The 12011-nt window shown below is 34.0% G+C and overlaps 1 protein-coding gene across 4 annotated transcripts in view; it reads left to right on the forward strand.

Annotated features, from left to right (window-relative positions):
• Window positions 1-12011, forward strand: part of CSPP1 (centrosome and spindle pole associated protein 1) — a 161889-nt gene that overhangs the window by 58413 nt on the left and 91465 nt on the right. For all 4 annotated transcript variants that reach the window (XM_047074007.1, XM_047074008.1, XM_047074009.1 and 1 more), the window contains 2 exons: window positions 5297-5395; window positions 6554-6624. In XM_047074007.1, the coding sequence (XP_046929963.1) occupies window positions 5297-5395; window positions 6554-6624 (170 nt within the window). The remainder of the gene's footprint in view (window positions 1-5296; window positions 5396-6553; window positions 6625-12011) is intronic.

Below are 12011 nucleotides of genomic sequence, written 5' to 3' on the forward strand. Positions count from 1 at the left end.
GGGAATTTAGCCATTTATTCTAGGTTATCCAACTTGTTGGCATATAATTTTTCATATTCTCTTATAATCCTTTGTATGTTTGTGGTGTCAGTTGTTACTTTCTTTGATTTCTGAGTTTAAGTCCTCTTTTTTTCTTGATTAGTCTGGCTAACGGTTTATCAGTTTTGTTTTCAGAGAACCCGCTCTGTGTTTATTGGTCTTTAGTCCCCATTTCATTTATTTTCTCTCTGATCTTTATTTTTTTCTTCCTATTGACTCTGGGTTTTATTTGTTATTTTTCTAGTTACTTTAGGCATAAGGTTAGGTTGTTTATTTGAGTTTTTTTTTCTTGTTCCTTGAGGTAGGCCTATATTACTATGAATGCTCTAAGAATTGCTTTCACTATGTCCCAAAGATTAGACTATTGTGCTTCCTTTTTCATATTTCTCCATGTGTTTTGGATTTCCTCTGATTTCTTCATTGACCCATTGATTATTTAGGAGAATGTTGTTTAGCCTCCACATTTTCTATATTTTTTGTACCCCCCTGCACCCCCAACTTGTAATTGGTTTCTACTTTCATACTCTTGTGACTGGAAAAGATGCTTGATAGGATTTCAGTCTTAAATTTGATCTGACTTGTTTTGTGACACAACATGTGATCTGTCCTGTGGAATTTTTCATGTGCACTTGAAAAGGATGTGTATTATGCTGTGTTTGGATGGAATGTTCCTTATATATCTTTTAAATACATCTGGTATAATGTGTTATTCAAAGCCACTGTTTACTTCTGGATTTTCTGTGTGGATGGTATCCATTGATTTAAAGGGGGTGTTAAAGTCCTCTACTATTACTGTCAGTTTCTCTCTTTATGTTTGTAAATATTTGGTTTATGTACTTAGGTGCTTCTATATTGGGTGCATAGATATTTACAATTGTTATCTCTTCTCCATGAATTGACTCCTTTATCATTATGTAATACCTTCTTTATTTTTTGTCTAAGCATTTATTCATAATATATTGTAATCTTAACCAGAAGTTCTTGACAAAAAATAATTATGATTGTGAGAAGTACAAAATTAATTTTCCTTCATTTTCCTAAGTTTCTCTTATTCTTTTTTCTTATAAAATTTAGCATGTATAAATTCTAGTTTTGATTTTTAACAATTTTTGAGTTTTATATTTTTGGTCTCAGGTTTTTTCTAATTAGCCCATAAATGTTTTCATGTGCCATAATGTCTTTATTAATGAATTATTTTGTCCACTTTATGGGAAAGCTAAAGCCCAGGAATGATTTTACACTCTTGAACTCAAGATTAATCACTGGCAGTGGTTTTAAATAATTAACAAGGTAGTTAACATTTTGTTTAACACTTGTATTCTGTGTGTGTGTGTGTGTGTGTTATTTATGAATATTTACAATTTAACTAAAATAATGTTTTAGGAGTTTTTATAAGTTGAATGTAATGGTATGTTTCCTAATACTTTGAAATTTATAGACCACTTTTAAATGTGATCATCCTAGTCTTTATTATTTATTAACTTGATCTGTAGAAGTTACTGTATTACTTTACTATGTTTACTTTATAACCAATGTTAGCGAGTAGAAGAAACTTTTAGCTTTAAAAAATGCTTTTTAAAGAAGTTTTTATGTGATTAATGCAGTTAGCACTTCCATTCTATTTAACTCTTGATATTTGATAGTTTGTAATCTTAATAGTCATTTAATAAATTTCTGAAATAACATGCCATCTGAAATTAGAATCTGTGTATTATCCACATGGATGAGTACATGCTTACTTAGTGTGGGACATTGTAAGAAATGTGCCTGCTTAATATGTAAGATATAAATGAGGAGAAATGGCTAATTAGAACTTGAGTTATTTGATATAACTTTTTAAAAATATATAGTAATTAATTTTCATTTATCTTTGAAAGGGCTATTTTAATACTATTATTTTCTCCATTTTAAAGATGGGCTTGATATTAGAAAATCATTTATTAAAGTAAATATAAAAATTGTGAAACAACTGAAAACATAGGGAAAAAGGGTGATCCACAGTTAATAGCTCAGTATTTTTAACATCTAAGAGAGTACCCCTAATAACAGAATTCATTCACATTAGAGAAGTTCGTGATATGAAAACAAGATGATGTAACTATTTTGTGAATTAGATGAGTTAAAAAAATTTTTTTTAAGTTTATTTTTGAGAGAGAGAGAGAGAGAGAGATAGAAAGAGAGAGAGAGAGAGCAAGCGAGCACAAGCAGGGAAGGGGCAGAGAGAGAGGGAGACACAGAATCTGAAGCAGGCTCCAGGCTCTGAGCTGTCAGCACAGAGCCTGACGCCGGACTGGAACTCAGGAACCGTGAGATCTAATCTGAGCCACAGTTGGGCGCTTAACCAACTGAGCCACCCAGACACCCCTAGATGAGTTTTTTAAAAGTAAGGTGAAAAATGATTCTTCCTTGCTGTGAGCCATAGGAATCTATGACCAAGAGATGGTAAATATTTTGTTTTTATGAATTTATAATTTGACTTCACAGCTTGTTAGGTTCCCTTCTAGTTTTTTTGTTTTTGTTTTTAAAATCTTATATTAGTAAATTTAAAAAATATTTATGGAATCACTATCTGTAAATAGTTTTTCATTGGTTTAACAAAGTAAGCATAATCCTATTATGAGTCATTTCATACAATTAAATAGGATGCCTTAGGATTTTATTTTATCCTTTTTGGTGAAATGTGTATCTCTGCTTTTATTGGGCCTCTTAAACATTTCTCTAGTCTTGATTTTATTGTAATTGTCAGCAACAGGAGGGGACTTTTATAGTTTTGATAGTGAAATTTTTTTCTTTAGTGAAAGGGTATACCTTAAAGCTGTCTTCCTTATAGGCAGTTCATTGGGAAGTCTTTGTGATTTTACTGTAGAATTTAGCATAGACCTTGACTTTATACATAAATAAAATGATTAATTTGGAAGGAACTTTGAATATGGCCTTTTGTGTTTATGGTGCTTACTTTATTAAGATAGCTCTGTATATTGAAAAAATTGTAAAACATGTTTTAGTATAGTTGCTCTGGATATAGCGTACTTTGGTTATAGCTACATAAAGATAGGTTAGAATTGCAAGTCCAAATGTCTTTAGAGAACTTACCTAAAAATGCAGGAAGCCACAGTTCTTAGATAAATTTTAGAAAGATTTTTGTATATCTAAATAGTCTTTAATTCTGGTTAATTCCGGTTTAATCACAAAGTATGCTTCTAAAAATTTATAACTTTAAATTTCTCTATATTTGAAAACTTTCATTTGTTCAGGCAGTACTTTACCACATCACATTTATTTTTGTCGAGTAATGGGAGACCACCTCCAGGTTTGGTGATTCAGCAGGAGGACTCACAAGACTTTGTATCTATAGTTATATTCATGGGTATGACTTATTACAGTGAAGGGATACACAATAAAATCAGCAGAGGAAGAAGGGGCATGGACAAAGTCTGAAGGTAAGCAGGTGCAAGTTTCCAGAAGTTCTCTCCTAGTGGACTCACACTGCACATACTTAATTCCTCCAGCATTGAATTGTGACAGCGTGAGTGAAACGTTGTCTACCAGGAAAGGTCATTAGAGACGCAGCGCCCATGTTTTTATTGTGGGCTGGTCACACAGGCACCCTTTTTCGAGGATGTAGGAAAATTCTGAACTTCTGAAGGAAAGCAGATGTTCAGCATAAACTATATGGTTTGTATAAACAGTTTATGCACAGTGAGCCACTTTTCTCCATCCGGGGAATGGTGGGACTCCTCCCAAAATATGTGTTCCAGGTGCCAGCCAAGGACCACCCTTCCAAATAGGCATTTCTGATAACTCTTTTCTGCTCCTGCATATTTAATATAGACTAGTATAACTAATTCTGGTTGCTTGGCATTATTAATTACAAATTAGTTTGAGTTTATATTTACCAATTCTTTAAGTGGTAGCAATAGGGAATGACGAAACTGATATGTCAGTTTAAAACAGAGTTTTGAGCACATGGGTATAGCTATAAAACCAGCTGTATTTTGATAAATTGAAATAGTGTGAAATTCCTTTTTGAAGTGGCTTTTGGAGGTTTCTGTTATTTTAGATACGGATTAAAAAATGGAAGCAATTTATGTAACATGCCAGGTTCTATATTATGAAGGTTATAATCCTCAGTAGCCTTTTCTCCTAGATAATATTGATAGTCGTCTGTGTGATGGAAACAAATGAAGAACAACTTCTATGCTGGCTCTGAGAATGAGAAGTCCTTTTCTTTTAAAAACTGCCATTTTTCTTAATGTGAAAATGAAATTCACCGAAAACATCAAATAATACTTTAACAAACCTGTTTCTTTCTAATAGTCCTTTTGAGAGACAATATAGCTTGTTAACAGCAGTGAAAAGAAATATGACTTGTGAAATGCTGATTTTCATGGATGCTGATAAGTGTTGGTGTGAAAAGTCATGTTGATTTCTCTGGTATGAGGAATTAAGCTAAAGAAATCAATGTTTGCCAAGTGGAAAAAAAAAGATTAATTGAAAAAATATTAAAATTATTTTCTGGAAAGGATTTTTAAGAAGAAAACAAACATTCTGATATATTTTTTTGTTGTCCAAGACCTTGTGAGTAAAGTGAACTAATAAGTTTTTATGCGTATATCAGCCTGTTGATAATTTTTTCCATTCTCCTTTTGCTAATATTTATTCTTTCATGTGATTTACAATGTTATCAAATGTTGTGGCTTGCTACATTTGATTTTAATTGGTAAGACAGTTGCTATATTTTAAGTTAAAAAGATTTTTATATGCAGTGAAATAATTTCCAAGAATCTGAATTTTGTTTCTTTCAGCAAAAAGAGATCTGATTGTGAAATGTGTCTGTAATCCTCATGAGGGCAAGGGCCACATTCATATACCCAGTGCCTAGAATAAATGAATAAATAGTACTTGCATGTAGCAGGTCCTCAGTAAATATTCTTTGAATTAAATGAATGATAAAAAAGTCTTAGTATATACAATAGTTTGAAATTAAAATTTTCTAGAAGTTATATTCAAATAATTTATAACCTCTTTTTTTTAAAGACTATTGAATCTAATCTCTTAGTAGTTTCTTATTAACTAGCAAATCATACTTGAATTAAATCTCATTCATGTTAATTTTCAAATGTGTTTACAGTAAAACTTCATTATAACACTTTGTTCCCTTTAACATCTCCAACATCAAATGTAAAATCACCAAAGAGATAATATGAGAAGGCCCACTGTATGTGGAGCAAGCTCTATAAGCTAATGTGTTTTTAAGGATGTACGGGAACAGACAAGGGAATGTGCCTCCTAAGGAGTATGGTGGTGATGTCACAGAGCATTCAAACATACGCATTTCATCTGCTGGAAATAAAAGGTATAGTATGTAATATGAATTCTGCTCTTCAGTCATTACACTGTGAAACTGCAGCTGCTAAAACTGGCTTACTGAATAAGTAGGAAGGTATAGTATGTTAACAGATTCCTTATTAATAAGAAAAGAGTTAAAGGGAAAAAAGGAGGGTGGAAGAATTGTGTTAAATGAAAATTTATAGTACTTTACAGCGTTATTTTGAATTGCAAGTTTGGATTATAAGTGTGCCAAGGTATTCCAAATAAGTCCCTATAATTATAAGGTATTTAAATTTGGTTGAAATAATGAAAGGACAAATAAGCATATAGTTTAATGGATTAAAAATCAATTTATAATATCTTGGAGTTATGGGAGTGATGTAACTTAACTGGGAATAAATTGAAAATGTTCGTACAATGTGAGTTTTCCTTTCAAAAAAATTTCTTTTTGATTTTCAGCTTATTGAGTAGATAACTTTTATGCTTACTTTGTAAAATTAGTGCTCATAATCTGTCATGTCAAAAAGAATGGAAATATATGTATTTTATATTCATGTTCTCTTTCTGTTTATAGTTTTTTTTGGTGGCTTTCTTATACCATACATAAGGATAAAGAGTTCTGAATCCATAGTGCATAATGGAGATAATAATGTCATTATATCACAAAAGGTGTCTATTTTCTCTGAAGAAAGTAATATATTGAAGTGCTTGAGATAAGATAATTTGCTATTTGGGTCTGATTAGGCTTTCTTTGAGGAAATTGTCTCTCCTCCCCCCTCCCCCATTTCTGTATTTCAAGGAAGGAGTTTTTAAGGGATGATCTTCTTTTCTAGTGTGCATATAGGTATCACTTTTCACTTCTTTTTTTAGGATTTATTTGTATTTATATTCTTTTTTTTATTGGGTTAACTGTTCTTATATAAAAGGATTTTATTGAGAATCTATAGAGCCAATAATACAGACTGAAGAAAAAGGTTATATATTTATAGAGGCTGAATATATATATCAAGGTCTCACTGTAGAAAGAGATAAAATGCTATGATTTTACCCTGACTTTAAAAATATGTAACTATTGTAGTGTCCATAGTACTTTTAATGTCCAATAACTCATACCTACAATTTACTGTAAATTTTTGTTGCCTGAAAATCATTTGAGTTCTAATCCTTCTTGTTTTTGTTCTAGTGCTCGAGATAATGAACCATCTAAATCCACTAACCAAGACATCTGTAGTCCTTTTGCGGGGATGCTCTTTGGTGTGTACAAAACTTCATTGATTAAACTTTTGCATACTGTTCTTATAAAAGGTCTTTAGTGAGAACTCAGTGATATCATTAATACTACTGTTATTAGTAATATAAAATATTTATCTAGTGCTTACTTTAGGGTAGACCCTCTGCTAAACATTTAGTGTATATTGTATAGGTCTGTATAATTTTATTTTTTATTTATTTTCTTAAATGTTTATTCTTTTTTTTTTTTTAATTTTTTTTTTTCAACGTTTATTTATTTTTGGGACAGAGAGAGACAGAGCATGAACGGGGGAGGGGCAGAGAGAGAGGGAGACACAGAATCGGAAGCAGGCTCCAGGCTCTGAGCCATCAGCCCAGAGCCCGACGCGGGGCTCAAACTCACGGACCGCGAGATCGTGACCTGGCTGAAGTCGGACGCTTAACCGATTGCGCCACCCAGGCGCCCCTTAAATGTTTATTCTTGAGAGACATAGGGAGATAGAGCACGAGCTGGGGAGGGGCAACCCCCGAGGGGCTGTCAGAACAGAGCCAGACTCGGGGCCAGAACCCACATGACCTGAGCCAAAGTTGGACACTTAACTGACTGAGCCACCCAGGCACCCCTAATTTTATTTAATTTTAATTTTAATTAAAAAAAATTTTTTTTGAGAGAGAGGGCTCAGGTGATTGAGGAGCAGAGAGAGAGAATCCCACAAGGGGGAGAGAGGGGGAGAGAGAGGGAGAGAGAAGCGGGGCTCACCTGAAGTGAGGCTTCTGTTTACCCAAAGTGAGGCTTGAGCTCACCAAAGCAGGGCTCGTGCTCACCTGAAGTGGGGCTCAAGCTTACCTGATGTGGGACTCAAGTTCATGAATTGAGATCATGACCTGAGCTGAAGTCAGATGCTAAATGACTGAACCACCCAGTCTGTATATAATTTTAAAGTGGAATAACTTTTATTTATTGATGAACTTTACATAGATGATGCATGAAATATTAATTTCAGTAACCTTGTTGTAGTGTGACTGTTTATTATTCTGTTTTGTATGTGATAGCTTTTTTCTTCATTCTTCTTTTTAGCTAGCACAGAATTGCCTTACATTTTAAGTTTAGTTTCCCTGAACTAAACCTTTTTATTCTTTGATATACATCTTTCCTATGTTCTTTCCATGTGGTTTTTGAAGTGTTTTGTTCAAATCATCATAATCCAAATTTTCTATTTATCAGAAATGAAGGTCGTTGCTTAATATAAGTATGTTGATTTGCTACTTGTCATAATTGCAGAAACTGTGTGAAGAGTACCTTACTAATTTCCTATGTGTAACTTTAAAATAGAAAAGTGGTCTGATTTCTGTGTAAAAACTATTAGAAAAAATTACCTGAAATTTGGTTTCAGTGGAAGTATATGAGGAAATTAGATAACACTTTTGATTCATTTAACCCAAAAGCAGTCAGTAATTTAAATCTTGGTTTAGAGATATTTAATTGCATGATATTCTCAGATCTTTATTTCCTTGAGATGGTTATTGTGAGAAAATATGGCGTAGCAACTAGAGTTTTATTCTAATATAATGTCTTTAATTGAGAATTTACCAGTGTAACCTATCAGTAAGGTAAAGGCTTCATTCTTACGATGTATTTTGTTAAACATGGTAAAAATTGGAGAAATGGCTTTCTTTGTTGAGAGCTCACTGACAAATAATTTTATCAATAAATGGATTACTCTACTCTAAAGTTTTAATGTTGAATGTCATGAATTTATCATTACTGCAGTCCAGGAATTATGGATGAATGTTTGGTGAGATAATAGACTCTAATGCTTGGAACAAACCATTGAAGTGATTTAATCCAGTAATTTATCTAATGATTGTTTTTTTTTCCCCAGCCTATATTTGTATGGACCCATAAAGAACTCTAGAGGTAGCACAATCTGATTGTTATAAAATTCTCATTTCAATTGAATTGAAATTTGTCTTCCTATAGTTTTGCTCCAAGAACTTATGCTTTATTTAAAAAATTAAGGCTGTGTCTAATGAGAGCAAAACAACAATATGTTATGTGGTTTATAAAAGAATCATTGATTTTTTTAGAAGTATGCATTTGAATTTTCAAATATTTGGGGATTTTCCTTTTATATTTTTATTACTGACTGCTTGTTTAATTCCCTTATGGTCTGAAAAAATCAGTTTGTATAACTTCAATTTCAAATTGAATTTAAAATACTTTTTAATGGCCCAGAATATAGTCTATCTTGGTGAGTGTTTAGTGTGTAGTTGGAAGAATGTGCATTGTATGGTTGTTGAGTGTAGTGGTTTATAAATGCCAAGTAGTTCAATTGGTTGGTAGTAATGTTCATGTCTTGTGCATACTTAATGATTTTTTAATTTTTCTTCTACCACTTGTTTAAAACAAGTTTTAAATTCTCTGACTACCTTGTTCTTAATGTGGAGTCTGGAGTGCTGGAGGGATTTTCTTAGTGTGCCTGCATCTTTGTCAGTTTTCAGGACCTGTTTGACTCTAACAGAGTGATTGCTTTTGCTTTTTCTTTGGTGCAAGGCTGATTCTGTGTGTCTCATTTTCAGAAATAAGTCTCAGTGTTCATGATGCTTCCCAGAGTGGTAGCCAAACCCTCCTTTATGTCTGTGGAGCTTGTTGTGTGAGAATTTCCTGCCCTTCCCCTAACAGTAACAGGACTTTGCTTTTTGTAAGTGCAGAACTGGGTCCAAGCAGGTTTTCTGCTCTTTCACCAGTAGATTCTGGCCATTGCTTTATAATGAAAGAAGGATCTGGAAAGAATGGTCTCTTTCATATGTCTCCTGTTGCCCCATCTCCAGTCTCATAAGCTTCTGATGAAGGTAGAGAAGTGAGTGAGATTCCCCTTGTGTCTGGGTAGATTCCAGAGAGTCTGTATCGTTATTCTAGCCTGCTCAAAGCCTTTAAGAAGTCATTAACATTTCAGCATTTTTCTTCCTACCTGCTTTTAAGGTAACTGCCTACTTCTTCATACTCTGGGAAAGGTAAAAAATGTGGATTATCCCATCTCTTTGGATTGGTTTTTATGCCCTTTTGAAATCACTTTACCTGGTTGCTTATAACCTCAGCTCTCTGACAGGTTTTTTAAAAGTTACAGTTTTATAGATGATTGAGCTTTTTCACCATTGTAGGATTTGAGCAGTGTTCTCTTGTAGCTTTCTGCTAAATAGAAGAAGAACTCCTCAGTTTTTGTTTTTTGTTTAAAACAGCTTCTTGGGGCACCTGGGTTTCTCAGTCAGTTAGGAGTCTGACTTCACCTCAGGTCATGATCTCACAGTTCGTGAGTTCGAGCCCTCCATAGGAACCCTGCAACGGGGTCTGTGCTGACAGCTCAGAGTGGAGCCTGCTTCAGATTCTGTGTCTCCCTCTTTCTCTGCCCCTCCCTTGCTCTTGCTTTGTCTCTCTCTTTCTCAAAAATAAATGAACATTAAAAAAATTTAAAACAGCTTCTCATTTCTTCCTCATTATGTTCCTGTTTATATATATATGTGTGTGTGTGTGTGTATATATATATATATATATATATATATATACACATATATATATATATATTTAAAGTTCTATTAAATCCAGTTAATTTTTTTTTTTTAAGGGAGTTCCATGCCCAATGTGGGGCTTAAACTCACGACCCCTGAGAGATCAAGAGTTGCATGCTCTACTGCCTGAGCCAGCCAGGCACCCCTATGTTCCCATTTTTATTTAAATGCTTGGGCATAGTTACAGTAGCTAATTTAATGTCTTTATTTGTTTCATCATCTGTTGTGTTTTTTTTTTTTTTTTTCTATTGACTAACTTTTCTAATAGTTATTGGTCACTGTATTAGTTTTCTGTGCTGCATCACAGATTAGCACAGGTTTGGGGCTCAAAACATCCCACGTTATCTCATCTTGTCTGTGGATCAGGAGTTTAGGTTCTCTGCTCAGGTCTCATAAGGGTCAGGTCTCATAGAGTCAGCCAGGCTCTATTTTCCATCTGAATCTTGACTGGGGAAGAATCTACTTCTAAGCCCATTCACATTGCTGGTGGAATTCATTTACTGGTGGTTGTATTACTAAGGGCCTCTTACTGGATATTAGCTGGAGACCACCCACAATTTTTACAGGCCATCTGTTGTTTCTTGCCATGTGTGCTACCTTACCATGGTTGCTCACTTTATTATGCCAACAAGGAGAATATCTAAACTCAGGGAGGGCTTTTACCTGATTATATCTGGCCCACCCAAGATAATCTCCCTTTTAAGTAATTCAGACTTGAATTTTGATCCAGAATTGGTACCTAAATCATATTAGCAAACTCCTTTCTGTTGGCTGGAAACATGTTACAGGTTCTGTTTATACTCAAAGGGAGAGTTTATACAGGGAGTCAGCACCAGAAGGCAGGTAGCATAGCATCTACCTTAGAATTTTGCCTACTACAGTCACATTTTTCTGATATTTAAGAACCAGTCTTTTTGAGGTTTTACTTTAAGCTTAGCTAGGGAAATCTTAGGGTAGCTTTCTTCCTAGGGACAATCCAGCCTTGTTACTACCGAATGACCTTTCTTGGGGGCATCTTCCTTGAACACTATAAGGGATACTGAGAACTGCACTATAGCTGGCTGGAATTTGAATTTGTCTCTACTTTGAGGATGTTGGAGAATTTTTCAGTTTGTGTCTTCCATAGTTTTCTGTCCAGCCTAATGGGATTTTATCCTGTGCATTCATAGACTAGTCTACAGTAACGTCTGAAGGGACCCCTCCACAGATTTCTAAAGCTCTTTTTATGCTTCTTTTTGGATCTTTGACCTAAACTTCTACACATTTTAGCCTTCTTGATCTTGATCTTTACGTGATTTGCTTAGTTTCCTGGCTTTGTTTGGATTCTCCCTCTCTGTACCTATGCTCTATAAATTACATTCAGGCAGAAATGGCAGTGCTTAAAGTGCTCACCTCATTAGTTTTCTTTCTCTCAGGTAGTACAGTCCTTGGCTACCTGTTGTCCAGTGTCTGAAAAACAGTTATGGTAAAACCTTGGATTGTGAGTAATTTGTTCTGCAAGTGTTCTGTAAGACGAGCATACATTTCTAATAAGTTTTAACTTGATAAATAAGTGATGTCTTGCAATATGAGTAGTATGTGATGCCAAATGTCACATGATTACAACTGAGCCAGTGGTTCTTGAAATTTGCTTTAATATACAAGTGCTTTGGATCACAAGCATAGAACGAATTATGCTCACAAACCAAGGTTTTACTATATTTCATATTTTGCCTAGTTTTGTTATTTTCTTTTATGGTGGAAAGTTAAGTTCTGTGTTTATTACTCCATCATGGTCAGAAGTAGAATGGATAGATCTACTTTAATATAAAAGATTATTATTAACCTTAGTGTTATTTGTCTTA

This window comes from Lynx rufus, unplaced genomic scaffold (genome assembly GCF_022079265.1).
Source record: "Lynx rufus isolate CCGP_SWC_20201006 ecotype Redwood Valley unplaced genomic scaffold, mLynRuf1.p SCAF_12, whole genome shotgun sequence".
Classification (NCBI taxonomy): Eukaryota; Metazoa; Chordata; class Mammalia; order Carnivora; family Felidae; genus Lynx; species Lynx rufus.